Source organism: Hyperolius riggenbachi, chromosome 1 (genome assembly GCF_040937935.1).
Source record: "Hyperolius riggenbachi isolate aHypRig1 chromosome 1, aHypRig1.pri, whole genome shotgun sequence".
In the NCBI taxonomy this organism is placed as follows: Eukaryota; Metazoa; Chordata; class Amphibia; order Anura; family Hyperoliidae; genus Hyperolius; species Hyperolius riggenbachi.
Genome location: NC_090646.1, coordinates 309,679,276 through 309,704,167, shown reverse-complemented (window position 1 = coordinate 309,704,167; position 24,892 = coordinate 309,679,276). Strand labels below are relative to the sequence as shown.

The 24,892-nt window shown below is 48.4% G+C and overlaps 1 protein-coding gene across 9 annotated transcripts in view; it reads left to right on the top strand.

Annotated features, from left to right (window-relative positions):
* Positions 1 to 24,892, top strand: part of ADGRL3 (adhesion G protein-coupled receptor L3) — a 2,975,920-nt gene that overhangs the window by 2,017,753 nt on the left and 933,275 nt on the right. For all 9 annotated transcript variants that reach the window (XM_068233819.1, XM_068233821.1, XM_068233820.1 and 6 more), the window contains one exon: positions 2,495 to 2,704. In XM_068233819.1, coding sequence (XP_068089920.1) covers positions 2,495 to 2,704 — 210 coding nt within the window. The remainder of the gene's footprint in view (positions 1 to 2,494; positions 2,705 to 24,892) is intronic.

Sequence of the window (24,892 nt, the reverse complement as noted above, 5' to 3'; positions counted from 1 at the left end):
GCAGTGACTGGTATGTAATAAAACACTGCGTGTGCTCACGTAGGTAGGTGCACTGAACAGTTAGGAATGCAGTGATTGGTATTACAAATGTGCAGCTGTCACACACACAGGTACCGTGAAAAGGTGCAGTGACTGGTGGTATATAACACTGCATGCGCTCACGTAGGTAGGTGCACTGATCAGGTAGGTACACAGTGATTGGTATTGCAAATGTGCAGCTGTCACACACACAGGTACCGTGAACAGGTGCAGTTACTGGTGGTATATAACACTGCGTGCGCTCACGTAGGTAGGTGCACTGATCAGGTAGGTATGCAGTGATTGGTATTACAAATGTGCAGCTGTCACACACAGGTACCGTGAACAGGTGCAGTGACTGGTGGTATATAACACTGTGTGCGCTCAACAGGTAGGTATGCAGTGATTGGTATTGCAAATGTGCAGCTGTCACACACACAGGTAGTCACTAAATGTGCTGGGCCTGGCAGTGGCACAGTAGGAAATACCAAGGGGCCAAGGTCCAGCAGCTGCGACTGACTGACAGGGCTGTATATGCAACACAAGTGTCTGTGGGACACACACACACACACACACACACACACAAACACACACACACACACACACAAATAGATCACAAGAACAACATTAGCTCTCAAAAGAGCTGTTGAGGATGAGGAGTGCTTTTTAGCAATAAGTATCAGCAAGGAACAAGCTAACAAGCCTAACACAAGAGCCCAACTAAGCTTTCCCTATGTCTATACAGCAGGTTCTCTCCCTTCTTTAATTACTGCATCCACACGAGTGAGTGAAAAAGCTGACGCTGCCTGTCTTTTATAAGGGGGGGGGGGGGGGGCTCCAGGAGGGAGTGTAGCCTGATTGGCTACCCTGTGTCTGCTGACTGTGATGTAGAGGGTCAAAGTTGACCCTAATGATGTAGTATAGGGGGCGGGTCAAACTCGCATATAGTTCGCGGTTCAGCGGGAACACGAACCACCGAAATTCGCGCGAATTAGTTCGCGGTGGAACCGTTCGGGCCATCTCTACTTTTGGATTGCCTGTTTAGCATCCTTACTACTTGTGTACCAGATAAAAATATGAATTGATTTTTTATTTATTTATTTTTTTACTTTCTTTTTATTAAAGGTTTTGTTAGCAATACAAAAGAAAAAGAAAACAAGTACTTTATGTACTACGAACAATAATCAGTACATGGTAAAATTAGATAAACATAGAAATATGAAAAATTAACGGGTTTGATTTTTGATTTTATGCTCGACAGTTTCATTGCAATGCACTAAAATGATGTGACAGCTGGGCAGTGTGTGTGTATGTGAATTGTATTAAGGTAACAGTGTATATTTAAATGTGTACATTTTTGTGAGTGTCCATAACTATTTCAAATGGGTATATAATGTTCTACTGTATATTTTGAAGTAGAAACTGTGAAGATTGACATTGATTAGCCTATCATATATGTTAAGGGGTGACCAATTATTGAATGTGATTGATATAGAAAGTTTAAACTGTGAAATTATGTTTGGGGGAGCACGTTGTCTAATCAAGTTTTGAGGTTGAACTTGCTGGTTACAGTAATTATATTCTCATGCTCATCATGAGCATGATGCGTAATATGTCAGCGCTGCGTAATATGTTGGCGCTTTATAAATACAACAAATAAATAAATAAATAAATAAATGTAGTGTTATTATGGCAGCATGTTGAAATGTAACCCTTTAGATTGTAAGCCTTTGACAGATCACTCCCTCCTTGTGTATCCTACCTGATTGTGTATTCTGCTCAAAGAACAAAGTAAACTTGAATTACTTGGCCTAATACTACTGTGAATGATATGGCAACGTGTGTCTTACTGATTATTACCTGTATTGTGTTATTGCTGCTCACCCCTATTAACATTGTTTTGTAACCGTATTCATTGTCCAGCGCTGCATAATATGTTGGTACTATAAAAATCCAATAAATAATTATAATAAAGGCCGTAGCACCATAATGTGGCAGTGGAGTATGTGAAACTGTGATGAATACTGGCAGCACTTTTATTGCTGCATGTGAAAAAATGTATTGTGCCCATGAATGTTAAAGTATGATGGGATGGTGAACAGCATGAAGTTCCTCCCCTGCAAGGTGTGACCCAATGGTTGCAGGATCCTCAATGATAAATACTACCATTTAAAAAAGTGTATTTGAGAGACACATTGTTCAACTCTGTTCTATAGGCCATGTGTGACCGTCTGCTGAGGGGGAACTACAGTATACATCTCAGTGTCCATGTAAAAGATACACTGTGTATTGTATGTGACTGTAGCACCAATTTCTATGGACGTTAGCAGGGCATCACTGCTCATGTGTGCCTAAGACTATGAGCCCAATCAAAATTTTGATATGGAATGCAAAGATTTGTAGTTTCATATCTGTATACTAGCATACATGATTATAGGGTGAATCTAAATTTGATTATTTTATTTTATTTTTCTAGCAATATGATGTTGTTCATGACCTCCTCCTGGATGTGATTACCTGGGTTGGAATTCTACTTTCACTATTTTGCTTGCTGATATGTATTTTTACATTTTGTTTTTTCCGTGGCCTGCAAAGTGACCGCAACACAATTCATAAAAATCTTTGCATTAGTCTCTTTGTGGCTGAATTACTTTTTCTTATTGGAATCAACAGAACTGATCAGCCGGTAAGTTTCCTGTTTTTTAACTTATTTTTAATGTTGATCTTTTAACAATCTCTTATCTGAAAGCAAATAACTGTGACTTTCTCTCTTTTTAAAATCAGAGGTTTGCTTTAAAATGTGTAAAATGTGTAAAATGTGTATGCAGAACTCAGAACTTGGTATATATTAAAATATCCTCAGCAAAATGGCATTTTACTGAATGTAACCTCCCTGGCGGTGCATTTCTGTCTGGAATTATGAGTCAAAAGCGGTACATTTTTTTCAAGAATTGTAGACTTCCAATTCTTAAGTCATAACTCATCAAAATATGTCAAAATAAAAGCCTGGTAGACATTCTGCATATAAATAAAAGACTAGAACACACATTTGTTGAATTAATACATTTATGAATAAACTTAAACAAATTGTAAAACTGTACAAATAAGGCAGACAGAGAGTAGTCAAAATCCAGGCAGAGGTCTGTGCAGGCGGCAGGCAGAGAGTAGACAAAATCCAGGCAGACGTCGGTGCAGGCGGCAGGCTGAGAGTAGTCAAAATCCAGGCAGTCGTCCGTGAAGGCAGCAGGGTGAGAGTAGTCAAAATCCAGGCAGACGTCAATGCAGGCGGCAGGCTGAGAGTAGTCAAAATCCAGGCAAAAATCGGTAACAGTAAGGTGACACGGGAGAGATTAAATTACAATTTGTGATTAGAGACAAATGAGGAGGAATTAAACAGGCTAAGGGTCCACTTTAATTCCTATGCCTGCCCCCCAATGACGTTACGCCGTCTGACTTCATGCCACACTGCGGCTTGGCCATCCTGATTGGCCGCTGGGATCCCGGATGAAGAATGCAGGTAAAGGGGATTCCAGTGGCTGGGGGGAGAAGCCTGGGTCCCGCTAACAAACGCCAATAGCGTGCGGGACCCAGGAAAGCAAAGCGTATGGCGGATTTGTGCCAGCTCGGGACTACCACCAGGGAGGTTAAAAAACAATTTTTATTTGAATTTTTTAAAACTTATTTTCTCAAAAATGACAAGGGGGCTTAGATGCTTTCCTTGCGTTGAAAGACATCCATGGCTACAATTACTAGGTTATGCCTAATGATGTTGATCCAGGGATTTTATCTGATTGCCATCTGGAGTCAGGAAGGAATTTTTCCCATTTGGGGCTAATTGGACCATGCCTGGTGGGTTTTTTTTCGCCTTCCTCTGGATCAACAGGGGTATGTGGGGGACGGGCTGGAGTTGTACTTTGTACTGGTTGAACTCGATGGACGTATGTCTTTTTTCAACCTATGTAACTATGTAACTATGTAAGGTCTTTGTTTTTTTTTTTTGTTGTTTTTTTTTGCAATTTACATAGAAAATAATTTCTAGCGGCCACAGTCGTAATTTTGTGAAACATGCAAAATGTATAAATAGAGTACACAAAATTAATTGAATTTCAAAATAGTAATTACTTGTAATCATAAATTGGGGTGTAGTAGCAAAGCTTACAGTCAAAAATGGCGTGGGGAAAAAATGGTGCACAGTGCCGCCGATAAATCTTTTAAAATTATACTTATAGTTGTAGGGATATGTAGTAACTTTAAAACGCTATTTATCATTCGCCTGTCCCCAGCCCCTCATGCCCTACTGTGTCCCACTCCCCCGGTTACCGTCTTTTGTCCCCCTCGCATGTCCAATTTTAATATAATCTTACAACAGTCCTACACAAGCAGATCTTATAAGCAGCTGGTGTATGTATCTGCACGCTGGAGACTTTCTGATCCACCAATTACACGGGGGCGCTGCTCCAGAACCGCCAATCACCGCTACTCATTTCTCTGCTCCGTCTGCTAATTGGACTCAATGCTCCCGCCTCCGAGATAATCACGTCCAACAGACGGAGCAGAGAAATGAGTAGCGGTGATTGGTGGTTTGGAACACACTCCATGGCCGGGGCAGAGGATATACACTGGGGGACATGGGGGGGAGGGGGTTTGTCAGAGGATGATCACAGGGGACACAGCTGGACATTGGGGTCAGAGGAACGATAAATAACTTATTAAAGTTGCTACATATATATATCTACTAACTACTAACTGTATGCCCGCACCACTCCACGCTCACCTCAGTGGGCCGGCTCCCAGTCCCGGACCGCGGCTGCCTCTGCCGGATCCTCGGCGCAGCGCAGAGCACAGCCCCCGCTGCCAGTCAGCCTCCCAGTCCACTGCACCACAAGAAGCTCCCCGCAGCCAGACGCCACCTCCTTCAGTCTCGTGCAGTCCTGGAATGCATAGCGTACGGAGCCCCCAGCGACCCTAAGCAGAGCGGATCAGAGGTAGGCCACCCACGTAGAGCAGCACCTCAGCCGACAACAGGTCATCCAGAACGGCCCTTTGCTCCCGCACTTTCCCGCAGTCTCAAAGGACCACAACCACACCACTGCTCCAAGGCTACTGAGCAGCACTGGGGGGCTTCCTCACTCCGGATCCAGCCCTTCCACTGCTCCGGGCCACTGATCCCACCCTCCATCTTCCAACAGGTGAGACCCCTGTCTTTTCTGGCCTCTGCCACATGGTCTGGCAAGCCTTTTGCTGGTGCTGCCGCTGCTGGGTACTGGAACCAAGTTGGTACAGGGTGCAGCCAGGGGCACCATCACTGCCTTCTCTAGGAAATGTGTGTGCCACCTGGAGCCCTTGCACTGCGGTGAGCATTGGCTGAGCGCTGCTAATGTTGGTCTGCCGTGTGCATGGAATGGAACACTGCTGATGGACTGTATTACACAGGCCCTTTACATCTGTGTCGCACTGCAGATGGACGGTTAGTGCACATGCCCCTACTCCTGTATCGCACTGCGGATGGATTGTTATTGCACATGCCCCTTACACCTGCGTCGCACTGCAGATGGACTGTTATTACACATGCTCCTTACATCTGTGTCACGCGGCTGATGGACTGTTAGTGCACATGCCCCTTACATCTGTGTCGCTCTGCGGATGGACTGTTATTGCACAGGCCCCTTACATCTGTGTCACGCTGCTGATGGACTGTTATTGTACATGCCCCTTACACCTGTGTCGCACTGCGGATGGAATGTTATTGCACATGCTTGCTGTACCTATGTCACACTGCTGACGGACTGTTATTGCACAGGCTTGTTGTATTGCACATGCCCCTTACATCCGTGTCACACTGCTGATGGACTGTTATTGCACATGCCCCTTACATCTGTGTCACACTGCGGATGGAATGTCATTGCACACAGGGGCGTAACTAGGCCCCACCGGGCCCCCCCTGCAGATTTTCAGAGCGGGCCCCCCCTCCCCCTGGGGCCCGCTCTGAGTTTTGTGGGTGCTGGAGGGGTGGCAGCATGAGGGGAAAGCCTTGCCCACAGTCGGCGGGGAGAGGGGTAGTTCCCCCCTCTCCCTCACCTCGGGGCTCTCCCCTCTGCGCTCCCCTCCAGCTCGTAAGTGTGTGGGGCTGTGGTGGGCAGCGGCGGGCAGATACATACCTGCTTCCGTGCGTTCCATCGGAGACTTCTCCCTCTAGCGGCTGACGTCACTTCCGGAAGTGACGTCAGCCGCTAGAGGGAGAAGTCGGCGATGGAACGCACGGAAGCAGGTATGTATCTGCCCGCCGCTGCCCGCTGCCCACCACAGCCCCACACACTTACGAGCTGGAGGGGAGCGCAGAGGGGAGAGCCCCGAGGTGAGGGAGAGGGGGGAACTACCCCTCTCCCCGCCGACTGTGGGCAAGGCTTTCCCCTCATGCTGCCACCCCTCCAGCACCCACAAAACGGCCCCAAGCGGGCCCCAGGGGGGGGGGGCGGGGCCCCCCGCGGGCGCAGGGGCTGCAGGGCCTATTCCTACGCCCCTGATTGCACATGCTTGCTGTATCTGTGTCACACTGCTGACGGACTGTTATTGCACAGGCTTGTTGTATTGCACATGCCCCTTACATCCGTGTCACACTGCTGATGGACTGTTATTGCACATGCCCCCTACATCTGTGTCGCACTGCGGAAGGACTGTTATTGCACATGCCCCTTACATCTGTGTCGCACTGTGGATGGAATGTTATTGCACATGCTTGTTGTATCTGTGTCACACTGCTGACAGACTGTTATTGCACATGCTTGTTGCACATGCCCCTTACATCTGCGTCGCACTGCGGATGGACTGTTTATTGCACATGCCCCTTACATGTCACACTGCGGATGGACTGTTTATTGCACATGCCCCTTACATGTCACACTGCGGATGGACTGTTTATTGCACAGGCCCTTTACATCTGTGTCACACTGCTGATGGACTGTTATTGCACACGCCTCTTACACTCGTGCCACACTGCCAAATAGACTGTTATTGCACACGCCTCTTACATCTGTGTCACACGGCGGATGGACTGTGTTGCACATGTTGTTTTTACATCTATGTCACACTACAGACAGCCTGTTAGCGCACTTCTGTGCGCACTAGTACTATCACTATTACAGGTGTACACTCCATGTCGCACAGTGCTGGGTCACCATCCATGCCTCCAACGCTACTCTACCCCCCTCGTACCTCCTACTCCAGGGCACAGCTACTCAAATGGGAACATATCTCAGCCCTTCACCCGGAGGACAGGCTCCTGACTAACTCTGTTTGGAACCACGTCCGAGAAATCACCGCTTCTACGTCCTGGCCCTGCACCAACCAGAGCCGTAGGGGCTGTCGATCAGGTGTTCGGGCGAGGGTGAAGAGGAGAGGCCTGCGGTCATCCATCTCCGCGGTCCTCCTAGCAAATGTCCGCTCCCTCCCCAACAAGCTAGATGAACTGAGACTCCTCAGCGACAAGAGGGAGCTCGGTAACAACACCCCAGTCTTCTGCTTTACCGAAACGTGGCTCCATGACGATATCCCTGAGAGTGCCCTCCAGCTCCCAGGTTTCAGCCTCATCCGAGCAGACCGTGACAGCACCCTGTCTGGTAAAAAGAAAGGGGGCGGCATCTGCTTCTACATCAGCTTTGTCTGGTGTCCAAACACCTCCGTACTGGCCAAGAAATGCACACCAGAACTTGAACTCCTCCTCATCAATTGCAGGCCAATCTACTCGCCCAGGGAGTTCTCTTCCTACGTCCTCGTGGGTGTGTATATCCCTCCTGATGCAGAGGTAAATGCTGCCCTGCGTGATCTCAGTGACACCATCATGCAGTGGGAGACGGCCCTCCCGGACTCGATGTTCATCATCTTGGGGGATTTCAACAAGGCCAACCTCCGTATTGAGCTGCCCCGCTACCATCAGCACATCACCTGCCCCACCAGGAATGCAAACACCCTCGACCACTGCTACACGGTCCTGAAAGATGCATACAAAGCGACTCCGTGGGCAGCACTAGGCTCATCTGACCACTGCATCATCCACCTGATACCTACTTACAAAAGGCGCCTGGAAACCTCAAAACCTGTCACCAAATCCTTCAAAGTGTGGTCAAGTGAGGCTAAACTACAACTTCAGGCCTGTTTTGACTGCACAGACTGGAAGACTCTGGAATCGCCTAACCTGGACGAGTGGGCAGACAATGTATCCTCGTACATTGGCTTCTGCGAGAACTCCTGCATCCCTACAAAATCCTTCAAACTATATCCAAATGATAAACCATGGTTCTCAAAAAGACTTAGACAACTGCGACACAGCAAAGAAGCTGCACACAAGTCCGGCAACCAGGAGGACTACAAGAGGGCAAGGAACGACCTAAACAGGGAACTGAGGTCCGCAAAGAAGCACTACGCGGAAAAGCTGGAACAGAACCTCTCCTCAAATGACTCACGAGCTGTGTGGAAAGGGCTTAAGGCTGCCACCAACTACAAGCCTCCCCCTCAGCATGCTACACCCAGCACTGAGCTGGCAGAGAGTCTCAGCGACTTCTACTGCAGATTCGAGAACCAGCCAGCACCTGCAGGACTCCCACAGCCGCCTGCACAACCCTCTGACTTTGACGTCCTGGGCCCGAACCCGCCCCCACCGTCAGTGAGGGAGACGGATGTACTGAAACACCTGCTAAGGCTAAATGCTAGGAAAGCCTCTGGTCCGGACGGAGTGTCACCAGCCTGCCTGAAAACTTGCGCTCGTCAGCTTGCTCCCACCCTCTCTTCCATCCTCACGAGGTCCCTCCAGGGAGGCAAAGTACCCGCGTGCTTCAAGAGGTCCACCATTATCCCTGTCCCCAAAAAGCAGGGAACCCTTGACCTCAACAACTTCAGGCCCGTGACACTTACATCCGTGATCATGAAAGCTTTTGAAAGCATGGTGCTTCCCCTCCTTAAGCACTCCACAGAGGGACTGCTAGATCCACACCAGTTCGCCTACAGAGCAAACAGGTCCACTGATGATGCCATTAACATCTGCTTGGAGCTCGTCTATGAACACCTGGATAGACCAGACTCCTACGCCAGGATCCTACTACTGGACTTCAGCTCTGCATTCAATACCATCAGCCCCAAAATACTGCAAGACAATCTTGCCGCAATAGGAGTCCACCCAACCCTACGCCTGTGAATCACGGACTTCCTCACCAACAGGTCCCAAGTTGTTAGGCTGGGCACCATCTCCTCACAACCTAGGACCACCAACACAGGAGCCCCACAAGGCTGCGTCTTGTCGCCGTTTCTGTTCTCTCTGTATACAAATAACTGCAAATCCACGTCAGACTCGGTAAAAGTAATCAAATTCGCTGACGACACGACCATTGTCGGTCTCATCACCAATAATGATGAGGAAGAGTACCGCCACCAGGTTGAAGGTGTCTGTCACTGGTGCAGAGAGAATGGATTGGTCCTAAACACAGCGAAAACTGTGGAGATGATTGTTGATTTCAGGAGATGCGCCTCCACCCCGCCCCCAATCTGCATCGATGGCAAGGAGGTGGAAAGAGTCCCCAGCGTCTGCCTTCTGGGCACAACCATCTCAAATGACCTGAAGTGGAAGGCCAACACTGCCTCCACACAGAGGAAAGCCCAACAGAGACTTTTCTTTCTCCGCCAACTAAAAAAGTTTGGTATGGCCCAAAAACTTCTGACAAACTTCTACTCCGCTACAATCGAATCTGTCCTATGCTCTTCCATCCTGATTTGGTATACCAGCTCCTCTGCCAGCGACAGACTCAAACTGCAGAGGGTCATCAGATCAGCGTAGAAGATCATCGGGAGACCCCTCCCCTCTCTGGACCTCCTTTACCATTCCAGGCTGTTCTCCAGAGCATTAAAGATCACCAACGACCCCTCACACCTAGGCCATCGCTTCTTTAGTCAGCTCCCTTCGAGCTGGAGACTCCGGTTCCGGTCCATCTTCACCAAAACCTCAAGGCATAAAAGCAGCTTCTTTCCCTCGGCTGTCAACCTTCTGAACTGCCCAGCCCCACACCACAACACCATGCCGGCACTTAGGCACTCTACACACAGATAGACGGCGCTCTAGCTCAAGCTGACTTTTTTCTGGCTGTTCTTTTTTACATGTTTTTTTTTGTGTTGTAACTTATGCTACATTGTCTCTCTGCAAATGTTGTGTTCCTTTCTAACTGCTTGATTTGTCCTGTATCTGTATCTATATCCTGTATCAGTACCCTGTACGTGCCAAGCCCAATTCCGGGCACGACCCAGTCGTGCTTGGCGATAATAAAGATTCTGATTCTGATTCTGATACATATACCTAAAACATAAATATTGCTTGATCTGCGCCATAATTTACTGGATCTGGATGTGCACCATAATGTAACGCTTAAAAATGGTAAATATTGTTTACCATTGATTAAAATGGCGGCGCCATAATGGTCCAGCGGAGCTGTGCGCCATTTTTTACTGCTCTGAGTACCAATGGAACAATAATTTAATAGGGGTGTCTTTAAATGATACCCGAGGTGACATGATGAGATAGACATGGGTATGTACAGTGCCAAGCACACAAATAACTATGCTGTGTTCCTTTTTTCTTTGTCTGCCTGAAAGAGTTAAATATCAGGTATGTAAGTGGCTGACTCAGTCCTGACTGAAATTCCAAATATAAAACACTTTCCTAGCAGAAAATGGCTTCTGAGAGCAAGAAAGAGATAATAAAGGGTCAATAGTTCATACATTTTAGCTCTGGCATACTTCAATGAATGTGTCATTGAGCAAAAACAATAAAACAGTTAAAACTTAAAAAGTAGATTTAAACATAAAATAAAACTGTGGAATATCTTAAAAAAGTCATTTTTAGGAGAAGGAAGATGGCTACAATCGTTTATTACATTAGTTTATTTTCGCCTCGTGTGTCCTTTAAGGATGTTGGATTTAACAGCACCAGCAATGGCCCTCCAGCAGGATTCCCATTGTTGGGGGAATCCCTATGGATATGGTAGCAGGGCTGGGGGGTTCCCATGGATGCGGGGGTGCCACTGATGTAGCGCTCGCTATTGCTGTGGGGAGGAGGGGGGAGTAAGGGAGGAAATGACATCGGCATTGGCTTCAGCTGGAGGGTCTAAAGATGGCCCCTGCCAGGCAACAGAATTCTCTCTATTTCCTTTTTTTTATTTGATAAAATTCACTGAAATCAAATTGTGGACAATCTGTCATGTAAGTAGAGCAAGTATTTATCTTCTTATATATGTAGTTTTTTTTCCTGGCATAGTATGGCTGACAGCTCCTCTTTAACACTTTAGCCTTATGCTACTCCACCATGCTGAAAAAGGTATTGTTCTTTACCAAACTGTTATTGGATGGTTGGAAGAAGTTGCTGTCAGAGCATGTTTTGGTACCATTCTTTATTCATGGCTGTGTTCTTAGGCAAAATTGTGAGTAAGGCCATTGTGAGTAAGGCCACCCCCTTGGATGAGAAGCAGCCCCACACATGAATGGTCCCAGGATGTTTTACTGTTGGCATGAGACAGGACTCACCTTTTCTTCTCGGGACAGTCATTTTGCCAGATACCCCAAACATTTGGAAAGGTGCTTCATCAGAGAAAATTACTTTACCCCATTCCTCAGCAGTCCAATTTGTACTTTTTGCAGGATATCAGCCTGTCACAGATGTCTTTCATTGGAGAGAACTGGCTTTGTTGCTGCCTTTTTGACACCAGATCATATTAAAAAAGTCTTTACCTCACTGTGCATGCAGATGCACTAACACCTGCCTTATGCCATTCCGACCCTGCAGCTGAATAAGATTCAGTAGATTGTCCTGGTGCTCGCTAGACTTTCTTGAATCTCTCTCCTTGAAGTTCTTGATGATCCAATAAATGTGTCCCCGGGGCCTTGCTGCTGCCAGCGTCACCATATCACTGCCATGCGGTCTCCCGAGGACATTTATGCCACGAGGAAACTGCCAGTTGTGCAAACCGGTCTGGCCAGCTGCTCAATCCAGTGCCCCTGCCCGCCGCATCTCTGCCAGTGGCTTCCCAATGACATCTCTGCCACAGGGTATTGGCCAGCTGAGTGCTCCCTGGACTCTTCTTCCACCTCATCAAAGCCACTGAGAACCGCTTAGGGCTTTTTCACACTATGGGCTTGATTCACTGAACTGTGAGTAACTTGTAACTGATATCACGGCAGTGCTAGCATTTCTGAACGCGTTTTTGCGCAATCGCAAATTTTCATGCGCAATCACAAATGATTGTGCATAAAAATTCACGATTGTGCGCGGAAACACAAATACGCTAGCGCGGCCGTAATATGAGTTATCACGGTTTAGTGAATCAAGCCCAATGACCGTTTTTAAAAAGCGCTTGTGCAATGATTTCCTTTGAGAGTGTTCACATGTGATAGTTTTGATTTTATTAAAATCGCAAATGAGCTACATGTACCATTTTCTGAGCATTTTGGATCAATGGAAGGTATAGGGAAATCGCAAAGTGCTTGAAAAAGCGCTTCGTATAGCGATTTCCCAAGCACTTTTATGAATAAATACATTGTATTTATTCATTTACGGCTACAAGAGTTCACTTCCTGACTCACGTCAGGAAGTGTCAAAATAAATCGCTGAGCAAAAATGCTTACAAAAGCTCTTTTCTAATCGCAAAGTGCAGGGAAAAGCGCTTTGAAAAGCGCTATATAAATAACTCAGCGCTTGAAATTTATAATGTGAACAAGGCCTAAGTGGGCTTACTCTAAAAAGATGAGTCTCAGCCTCCAGTCCAACAACTCACATGAGGTGGTCTGTAGCATTCAACTTGCCAAGAAGCTCAATTAGTTCTACTCAGGGGAGGACTGGGACCTTTTGGCCTGGGGGGAAACACAAACTAGAGGCCCGTTATCATGGCAGCCCCAGCCCAAATGACATCACACACGCACCCCACATCATATATGCCAGTAGTCACGTGGAGTGCCAATGCGGAAATACAGAAAGAACACTCTAGGTACAGCGTGACAGGTAAAGTACAGGCACTGGGGGGCCATTGTCCCTCAAAATTTATTATGTCCCCCCCTGGACATAATACATTTTGAGGGACAATGGCCGGGGTTTACGTCGTGTCTATCATTCGTGGTTATCGCATGCCATGATTATCGCACCTGACAACCACATTGCCCGAAATTTCCCAACATCTCAGATTGATACATTCAACCAATTTCCACCCAAAATTTTTATCTGATTCAATAATATCAAAACGGTTTGTCGATCGGCTGACACGTCAACAGATGTATCGCCAGTTTAATTCCCCAAGATAGTTTCTGAAAATTGTCTGCAACACCTCAACCAAATAACCGTGTGTGCTAGGGCTCAAAAAAAGGGCAATTATATGGTAGAGGAAGAAAGCCCTTAAAGAAAAGGACCACCCACAGCAAATTTAGGAAAAATATAACAAAAATCTTTATTCAACATTAGGTATAATAATAATCACAATAATGATGAATAAATAAAGAATAAAACCATTTAAAAAACCAACAAATAAATGTTCCAACATGATCCCTACTGCATGTGAAACAATCACTCTAAACACAATATATTGTACTAGCCGTCCCGCGTCGTAGCATACGCCGCATCTTCTATCTATCTAATAGAGTACGTGCCTCAACCTTGAAGCAAGAAGAATAAAGGTGGGTACACACATCAGATAAAAGTCTTTGGAAAAATGAAAGATCACAGACCAATTTTACCCCCTTCCATGTAGTATCAGAGCCACACCTACACAGTCTATTCTATTGAGCTGCACTCCCCATTAGATAGAAATATTTGCAAGATGCTGCACACAAAGTTGCTGTACACATTTAAAAGATCATTATCTGCAAAGATCCGTTCCTGCAAAAGATCAGTACCTACAAAATACATTCATAGTCTATATTTCCATGCGGATTATTGTGGACATTTTTCCGCATAAGGGCATAAGCATCCGCATACAATGAATTTTCGATGCTGGTCGAAAACACAAATATTTCTGAAGATTTTCGTGAAAATTCGCCAAAAAACGAAAACAGGATTTTCGATGCGAAAATGACTTAGGCGAAAATTCGCAAGCAACACTGCTACATGCTACATTAGCACTATCCAGGAGCGCCACAGGGAGGATTCCCAATGCCCCCTTTTTATACAACCGGAGGGACCGCGGGAACCACAGCGGCACCCCGGAGGGGGAGGCTAGGTGCCGCAGGCGACCCCCCCAAGCGTGGCCAGCGCCAGGGAGAGCCGTCTGCACCCACCTCCCAATATTAAAAACAGACACTTACCTTAGCGTCCATTGCGTTCTGCTACATGCGCATTAATTTTCTCATGGAAAGCATTTTTTGCAGTTTGTATCCTTTGGAGGCAGGTGGTGGATGGCTTGCTCCGGTGGTGTGAGCCCTGGAGTGAGTTGTCTGCACCTGTCCTCCCCCCCCCTCTGGAGTGCTGTATGTGAGCCAGCCCTGAGCTCTAAAGCTCGGGGTGACCCATGCTTCACTCCTTTCTCATGTGGTGCCCCCAAGTTAATGCGCATGTAGCAGAACGCAATGGACGTTAAGGTAAGTGCCTGTTTTTAATATTGGGAGGTGGGTGTGGACGGCTCTCCCCGACGCTGGCCACGCTTGGGGGGGGTCGCCTGCACCTCTCCCTCCGGGGTGTCGCTGTGGTTCCCAGGCAGTGAGAGAGCCTGGGACCCTGTGGTCCCCCCGGTTGTATAAAAGGGGGGCATTGGGAATCCTCCCCGTGGCGCTCCTGGATAGTGCTAATGTAGCATGTAGCAGTGTTGCTTGCGAATTTTCGCCTCGAAAATCCCGTTTTCGTTTTTTGGCGAATTTTCACGAAAATCTTCAGAAATATTTGCGTTTTCGACCAGCATCGAAAATTCATTGTATGCGGATGCTTATGCCCTTATGCGGAAAAATGTCCACAATAATCTGCATGGAAATTCAATCTATGCGGACGTTTATACGGAAAAATGCCCGCAATAATGCGCAAGAAACTTCTCTGAATGCGGGCGCTAATGCCCTTATGTGGAAAATGTCCGCAATCATACGCAAGTAATGCGAAAATGACTGGCCTTAGGCGAAAATTAACGTGAAAAAATTAGATGGAAAATTTGCCTGTCAAAACAAAATTAGGCGAAAATTCGGTAAAAATTTATCGAAACAAATTTTTGCATTTTCGCTCATCACTGGCATGTAGCAGGGCGACCACTTTGCAGTATTGGTTTTTTGACCCTGCATAGTTTGGCATGCAAAAGCAAATGCATATTTGCATGAGCATTGCCTCATGAATAGCCAATTAGGCCAGATTTGCAAAGCCAGACTTGCTAGGGTAGGCCTCTTTTCCACGGCAGTAACATGCCTCTCAAACTCTTACAACTGCTCACCACTGCCTGGTAACAGCTTGCTGCTGCCTGGAAACTGCTTGTTGCTGCCTGGTATCTGCTCACTGCTGCCTGGTAACTGCTCTCTGCTGCCTGGTAACTGCTCGCTGCTGCCTGGTAACTGCTCGCTGCTGCCTGGTAACTGCTCGCTGCTGCCTGGTAACTGCTTGCTGCTGCCTGGTAACTGCTTGCCGCTTCCTGGTAACTGCTTGCTGCTGCCTGGTAACTGCTTGCTGCTGCCTGGTAACTGCTTGCCGCTTCCTGGTAACTGCTTGCTGCTGCCTGGTAACTGCTTGCTGCTGCCTGGTAACTGCTTGCTGAGCACACAGCTCAACAGTCAGTGGAAAAGAAGCCTAAAACTTGGTGATTGAGCACGCATACATTTTCTCATGCAAAGTACTTCTTCTTCTTGCTCGAAGGTTGAGGCACTTACTCTATTATATATATTGTATAATGACACAATGCTTTTGTCAGATGTAACAACCCACAGTGGGCTCAATATTGAGCCCAACAGGGGGAGAACCCGGGTTCAGTATACAACCTAGTGTGATGCAAAACCAATAAAACAACACCTGTGCAATAAAATCTTAAAGAAAACCTGTACTGAAAATAAAAGTCAAAATAGGCATACACAAGTCATACTTACCTTCCATGTAGTCTACTCCTCAGTGTCTTTCTCCATTCCTGCGTCCTATTTGTTCACTATGATCAAGGGAATTTTCCGTCCTCCATTTTGAAAATAGCCATTACCCCATAACAGCTTTCTGGTCAGCACACAGTTAAACTGTAACATCGCCCACTTGAGCCATAGGGAAACATGGACATTGCCTGGTACATCAGTTTTCCTCTCAGCTATAACTGACAGCAACTGATATTTTACTGACAGCAACTGATATATTTCAGATCTGACAAAATATTGTCAGAACTAGAAGGGATTATTGTCAGAAGAAAATGGTGAGCTTCTGAGAGGAACTGATGGCAAGGTAACTGTGTAATTTTCATTTGAAGTTACCTCATGTGTTTATTTTAAATATTTTTACTCAGTACAGGTTCTCTTTAAAGAAAAAGCACATGAATAAATATCACATATATGAAAATAAAGTGCACAATTGCTATCCAGATAAACGGTATTAATAGTGATAAGAGGATGCCTGGTGGAAAAAGGAGCAGCCCATAGGAAAAAGAGAGTATAAAGTGGAGTAGTGCAAAAAATAGGAGATGCTTAGCCCAGACATGAAAAAGGCCAATATCAGCAGCACAGCAGGGAACAAGGAATCGCATCAGTGGACAAGATGCCACTAGTTCCACGGGCGGCACCCCACTTTATCAAGGAGAGATAAAGCGGGGTGACGCCCGTGGAACTAGTGGGATCTTGTCCTCTGAGGGGATTCCTTGTTCCCTGCTGTGCTGCTGAGATTGACCTTTATAATTTCTGGGCTAAGTATGGCCCAGTGCACACCAAAAACCTCTAGAAGATCCGCAAAATGCTAGAGGTTTTTGAGGCAGATTTCAGAGCGATTCTAGGCATGTTTTTTAAACATGCCTAGTGGTTTTTGGAGCGTTTTTGTGTAGCAGATTACAAATATTGTTACAGTAAAAGCTGTTACTGAACAGCTTCTGTAACAAAAACGCCTGGAAAACAACTTAACTTGCAGTCTTCACCACTGGGAATAGGAGGCACGGATCTACGCAGCTCTGATCATGTGCGTAGCCTGGGAGTTCTAATTGATGGGGATTTAAACTTCAGAACTCAAATCTCTGCTGTGGTGAAATTATCCTATTTTCACCTGAAGAGCATTGCAAAAATCAAGCACCTCATACCCCCAGAAGATCTGCCAACCTTAGTTCCCGCCTTCATCACATCCCGAGTGGACTACTGCAATGCTCTCTACACTGGCCTTCCAAAAAAGGTCTTGTACCGCCTACAGCTGATACAGAATACTGCTGCCAGACTGCTAACCAACCAACCCCGTCACTGCCACATAACGCCAGTCCTGCATTCCCTTCACTGGCTACCTATAGAATGGAGGGTCCTATTCAAGATCGGCCTACTGACATTTAAATCCCTGAATAATCTAGGCCCTGGATACATGAAAGATATGTTACAGCTGCGTAGCAATTAGTGTTGGGCGAACAGTGTTCGCCACTGTTCGGGTTCTGCAGAACATCACCCTGTTCGGGTGATGTTCGCGTTCGGCCGAACACCTGGTGGTGTTCGGCCAAACTGTTCGGGTTCGCCCGAACGGCTCATTGCCTGGCCGAACAGGGCCCCTGTTCGGCACGAACAGGGCCCTGTTCGCCCGAATACTGCCCCCCTATGGGGTCGCAGGCATAAGGGGGGAGCATGCCCCGATCGCGGGGGGGGGGTCGGAAATTCCCCCCACCCCCTCCGCTAGCGCTCCCCCCTCTGCCCGCTTCCCCATTCAAAAGTTAGGAAGTGAAACTGTACCTGTGCGGTAGTGGGTGGCTGGCAGTGGGCGGCACTATGGAGTGACTGAGGAGGAGGAGGAGTCCGGAGAGTGACGCGTTGAGGGAGGCCGGGCAGCGGGCGGATCAGCAGTAGTACCGTACTACTGCTGATCCGCCCACTGCCCGGCCTCCCTCAACGCGTCACTCTCCGGACTCCTCCTCCTCCTCAGTCACTCCATAGTGCCGCCCACTGCCAGCCACCCACTACCGCACAGGTACAGTTTCACTTCCTAACTTTTGAATGGGGAAGCGGGCAGAGGGGGGAGCGCTAGCGGAGGGGGTGGGGGGAATTTCCGACCCCCCCCGCGATCGGGGCATGCTCCCCCCTTATGCCTGCGACCCCATAGGGCCCCCAAAAGCGGGATGTTCGGGGAGTTCGGGGTTCGGCCCGAACATGCCGAACATTGCGGCCATGTTCGGCGAACTTTCCCGAACCCGAACATCCAGGTGTTCGCCCAACACTAGTAGCAATCCCCGCATTCTCAGATCCACAGGTTCTAATAATCTAGTCATACCCAGAGTCCACTTGGAAGCTTTTGGTCCCAGAGCCTTCTGTCATGCTGCCCCTACGTTTTGGAACTCCTTACCTCAACAGATCAGGACAGCCCCATCCCTGGACGTGTTTAAATCCAGACTGAAAACCCACCTGTTCAGTCTGGCATTTGCAGAAATATAACTTTTGTTGTGTGAATACTTCATCCTACTAATTACTGAATCTGAGAGAGCCTAAGCGCTTTGAGTCCTATGGGAGAAAAGCGCTATAGAAATGTTATTGTATTGTATTGTATTGTATCACACTAGGTTGTATACTGAACCCGGGTTCTCCCCCTGTTGGGCTCAATATTGAGCCCACTGTGGGGTGTTATGTCTGACAGCAGCATTGTGTCATTATACAATATATTGCATTTAGAGTGATAGTTTCAAATGCAGTATGGATCATGTTGGAACATTTATTTGTTGGTTTTTTAAATGTTTTTATTCTTTATTGAATCATCAATATTGTGATTATTATTATACCTAACGTTGATTAAAGATTTTTGTTATATTTTTCCTAAATTTGCTGTGGGAGGTGCTTTTCTTTAAGGGCTTACTTCCTCTACCATATAATCACTTTAATTCCCCAAGGCTTCCCCCCCCCACACACCCACACTTATGTCCTCCCCTTTGCCACCATCTCTACTAATCCCTCAAATATGCCCCTCTTCCACCTCGGATATTCCTTCCCCTTAACCAGACATATCCTTAGTGACCTCCCTCCTGGCACCATGATCCCTGCCTCATTCATTCTTATTTCCAAAATTTCGCTACCCCTCCTTCCATCACTGTTTTCACCCCCCCCCCCCCCCCCAACATCCATGCCTTGCTTACCTGCTTTTTATTGGTGGTCAGTGGCAGTTCATCACTGCCTGCCCATGGTGACCCACTTTACTATTTGAAACTCTATAGGCCACATCCATACTCAGCCGACCCTTTCACACCCGTGGCACCAATCAGACCACCGCTATCACCTCACAGTATGTATGCACATGTGATTGAATAAATTGCACGTACTGATGTCTACCCCAATGTGTACTTTAGAATGATTTGAAGGACGAGAATAAGATTGTATGGACAGTTGGTGTACGCTACTGCTCCTTTTCCTGTGATTTTTTGTCATTATCTGCCTTCATCTATTATTGGCGGAGCACATGCCCTGAGACCCTTCAAGTCCTGTGTATAGGGGTGTGGTAGTGTTGTTGGTCCATTAGCCTCTACCAGTATCAATCCGTAAATGTGATACAGCAATAAGGGAAGTGCCACACTATATCTGCTTCTTTATAACAAGTTCAGTACTGACTCGTGGAAAAGTCATTATGATTCGATCATAGTGAAAGAATCTGCCTGTAACAATTGATGCATGTATGGCCAGCTTTAGATTATGGTTTCTAATAATAAGATTGGAGAGAGGAGAGAGAAGGTAAAGCAGGTGGTTTTGGTGCACTGCTCTCAGTTACCCAAACCAGGAGCCCCATAGCAGCAATAATAAGCTGTGCGGGGCGCATAAGGGTAATTTGGGGCTCAGGTGATCGCCGTTCCCCAAATAACACTTCCCTCCGAGTTGCAATGACTCGTGGGAATAATATTTAACACCACCAGGGAGTTTAGTGGCAGCAGGAAGAGCTGTCATTCTGTGCTCCTGGCAGTGGTGCTCGAATGTACCAAAATTCGATTCGAGTACATTCGAATTCGGGTCCGGGGCAAATTCGGATTCAAATTCGATTGCGATCGCCGAATTTGATTTGAATTCGGGTTCGTGTTTGATAACAAAATTCAGGTAAAAATTTTGTGTTCGCGAATTCGGATGTATTTTTTTTAAGGGAAATCACATTTAAATAGGTGTAATAAAAAACAAAACAAAAAAATGATGGAAAACTTTTTCTGCATTTCTGTTGTAAAATTTTATCTTCAACACCAGCATAGCTAAATTTGTGGCGTAATAGCTAGTGGCGCATGGCAGCAGCTCATAATTCTGTGGACCCTGGCGGTGGGAACACAGACAGCAGGAGGATAAATACAGCAGCAGCAGAAGCAGAAGGAGGAGTGACGTGTGGCAGCAGGCAATGTAACGGGGCCATGGTACTTAGCGTTGGTAGTACCACGGCTGTAAATAAAGACAGCAAGTTCAGGAGGTTCCGGACAGCAGTCGTGAAGCCCACATTGTGTCCAATGCACAACTGAGACAGCACAGATTTCAACCCAGACAACTCAGATTTTTTTTTTTGGTTTACAACAGTATATAGCTATTGTAGTGGCGTAATAATGGCGCATGGCAGCGGCGCATAACTCTGTAGACCCTGGCGGTGGGAACACAGACAGACAGGAGGATAAATTCAGCAGCAGGAGGAGGAGGAGTGACGAATGACAGCAGGCAATGTATTCTGTGGACCCTGGCGGTGAGGACACAGACAGCAGGAGGATAAATACAGCAGCAGATGCAGGAGGAGTGACGTGTGGCAGCAGGCAATGTAACGGGGCCATGGTACTTAGCGTTGGTAGTACCACGGCTGCAAATAAAGACAGCAAGATCAAGAGGTTCCGGACAGCAGTCGTGAAGCCCACATTGTGTCCAATGCACAACCGGGACAGCGCAGTTTTCAAACCAGACACCTCAGAATTTTTTTTTTGGTTTACAACAGTATATAGCTATTGTAGTGGTGTAATAGCTAGTGGCGCATGGCAGTGGCGCATAACTCTGTGGACCCTGGCGGTGGAAACACAGACAGACAGGCAGGAGGATAAATTCAGCAGCAGAAGGAGGAGGAGTGACGAATGGCAGCAGGCAATGTATTCTGTGGACCCTGGCGGTGGGGACACAGAAAGCAGGAGGATAAATACAGCAGCAGATGCAGGAGGAGTGACATGTGGCAGCAGGCAATGTAACGGGGCCATGGTACTTAGCGTTGGTAGTACCACGGCTGTAAATAAAGACAACAAGATCAGGAGTTTCCGGACAGCAGTCATGAAGCCCACATTGTGTCCAATGCACAACTGGGACAGCACAGTTTCCAACCCAGACACCTCAGAATTTTTTTTTTGGTTTACAACAGTATATAGCTATTGTAGTGGCGTAATAGCAAGTGGCGCATGGCAGCGGCGCACAGCTGTGGACCCTGGCGGTGGGAACACAGACAGGCAGGAGGATAAATTCAGCAGCAGGAGGAGGAGTAGGTGACGGATGGCAGCAGGCAATGTATTCTGCGGGCCCTGGTGGTGGGAACACAGACAGCAGGAGGATGAAAATCAATTCAGTGCTGCGTAATAAGTTGGCGCTTTATAAATACTATAAATAAATAAATACATACATAAATAAATAAATTCATAAATAAATAAATTCATAAATAAATACATAAATAAATACAGCAGCAGGAGGAGGAGTGACGTGTGGCAGCAGCAAACATGTCACGCGGGCCATGGTACCTAGCGTTAATACCACAGCAACTAAAGAAAAACCAGGCCAAATTATCAGGACCCAGGGACTAAAGGTTGATGTCAAAGAATAACTCCCAGGCACCTCATGTCCTCCTGTCGCCGACAACAGGTGCCAGGAACAAGACTTCAATCCAGGCCTGGTTTATCTTAAGGAATGTGAGCCTGTCCACGCCCTTTGTGGACAGACGAGAGCGCTTCTCGGTGACCATGCCACCGGCCGCACTGAATCACCTCTCGGACAGCACGCTGGAAGGGGGGCAAGACAGAACTTCCAGGGCGTACTGCGCCAGCTCACTCCAGATGTGCAAGCGCTCCACCCAGTACTCCATGGGGTCCACAGGCTCCGCGCTGCCAGTGTCAAGCCCACTGAAGGACCCAATGTATTCGTCCACCATCCGGGTCATGCGCTGGCTGTGACTTTGACAGGAGGTGGCTGTTGCATGCACCTCCTCTCTCGGCTGCTCTATCGTTATGTAGAGCACCTGCGTCAATGACAGCAGGTCTCCTGGGCGACTGACACTGCTGCTTGCCGCAGGCACGCTGTGCTGGCTGGACAGGGACAAAGGGGGTGGAAGGCTGGGGGAAGGCTTCCTCCAGTTGCCGAACAAGGATCTCCTGCAACTCCCTTGTTCGCTGTTCACGGTCTCTAGCAGGCAGAAACTGAGCTCACCTCCCCCTCAGCCGTGGATACAGGATCATGCTGATGCAGGCGTTCTCCCTCGCTTGCATCTGCTTGACCCTAGGGACTGTGTGCAGGCAGCGCAGCATGTGCGCTGCCATGGGGAACAGGGTGGTCCGTGCAACAGAGACATCAGGGTCAGCGTCCTCCTCCGACCCCTGAGCCTCTTCCTCCTCTCTCCACCCTCGCACCACTGCTACTGCACTCCGCTGTTCCCCCTCAGCAGCAACGTACAGCACCTCCAACTCCTCCTCATCCTCCTCCAGGGACTCAAATACCTGCGCAGCAGTGGACTGCGCAGGCGGCTGCTGTTCTAGCTGGTTCAGGGCCTCCTCTCCCAAATCCACCAAAGAGTCAAGTGCCCTGTCCAGCAGACAAACAAAGGGCATCCACTGGCAGAGGGATGCCCGTTCCTGGCGCACCAGGCTGGTTCCCTGCAGGAAGGGAGCCAACACCAAGCAGACCTGCTGCATCTGCCCCCACTGTGCGTTGGTGAGGAGCTGGAGTTTGGTGGTGCCGGCGAGAGTGCCATCCACGATGTACCGGTTGACAGCCCTCCTCTGCTCAACCAGCCGCTCCAACATCGTCAGGGTGGAGTTCCAGCTAGTTGGCACATCGATGACAATGCGGTGTCGTGGCAGGCCCTCGCGCTGCTGGATGTCTGCCAAGGTTGCTGCGGCAGCAGCTGAGTGACGGAAAGTGCGCACAATTTTCGTCGCCAATTCCAACAGCTCCTCCATCCCCTGGTAGGTGCGCAGGAACTTCTGCACCACCAGGTTGAGGACGTGGGCCAAGCAGGGGACGTGGGTCAAGTGTCCCGTGCTAATGGCAGCCAGCTGGTTGGCGGCATTGTCGGACACCACCAATCCGACTCGGAGGCCTCTGGGGGTCAGCCACGTCTTCTCCTGCTCCCTCAGGTAGCGGAGCACGTTGGCTGCAGTCAAGCTGTTCTTCCCCAGGCTTTTCATCTCCAGCAGCGCTTGACAGTGATGGGCCTTAATGCTGCTGTTGATGCGGTGTCGCCTGGCGGCGCGAGCTGCTGCTTCTCCCATGACCCCGCGCGGTGGCACCACATAGTGGGCGACTGGTGTTGCTGCTGCCACCGATGCGCCCGAGGGTGGACCTGCTGCTTCCTCGGGCTTTCCACCAGGCTGACCCAGTGGGCCGTAAAGGACAGATAGCGGTCTGTCCCAAAACGGCTGCTCCATGAATTCATGGTTATGTGGATCCACGCACTCACGGCGTGATCAAGCACGCGGACCACGTTCGCCATGGCAAAGCGGTGCAGTGCTGGGATCGCCGTGAGGGAGAAGTAGTGGCGGCTGGGGACTTGCCACTCCGGGATCCCAAACTGCAGCAGCGCTCTCATGTCACTCCCCTCCTGCACAAAGGAATACGGCAGGAATAGTAGACAGCAAGAGCACATGGCCCGGGCAAGCAACCTGTTCAGCACCCGGATGTGCCTGTGGGCGGGAGGCAGCACCTTGGTCACACCAGGGAATGACTCGCTGAGCAGGGTCTGGCATCGTTTGCCTGCACGGGAGGATGAGGAGGCCACTGTGGAGGGAGGTGATGAGGCCACTGAGGACTGGCTGCCCGGGGGGGGGGGACAGTGAGTTGCTGCTGCTGTGCTCCTGCTGCTGCTGCTAGATGAGCAGGAGGGTGGGATGCTGCAGCTGCTACCGCTGCTGTAGTCTGTGCAGTGGCTGTCTGGCTCTGACCACTGCCTGCACAACTGTCCTTCAGCTTCATATACTCACTATAGTCCTCAAAATGTTTGTTCTCTAAGTGGGTCTGCAGGCACGAGGTACTCAACTTGAGGAGATCGCGACCTCTGCTGAGACTGACACCGTAACTGTTGCAAATTGCACGGGTTGCGTCCACTTTCACTTTCAGTGAAGAACTGCCAGACTGGGGGCTTCAACTTGCCCTTCGAGCTAGAGGGCTGGGGATTTTTTGGGCCCTTGGAGGGTTGTGTTTTTTTCTGCTTGCTTGGAGGTTTGCTGCGGGTGGTAGTAGTGGCTGAAGCAGCAGGCTGTGGCTCCTGCCTTCCACGCCCTGTGCTTGCCGCCTTGCTGCTGCCATGCCTCTGCGCCAGAAACACCTCCTCCTCCGATGACGAGCTGCCTTCAAGCAAGTGTGCTGGTGGTACTGGTGGTGGCCCATAGGGAGGATCCAGCATGTCATCATCATCCCCAAACATGTCCTCTGAGCCCGCCTCAACCACATCCTGTACCCCAAAATCCCCTGCATGATGCCCCTCCTCATCAGCGCCAACCACAAACTGCTCCACCTCTAACTCCTCCTCCTCGCATGATGATGTCACAATTATCTC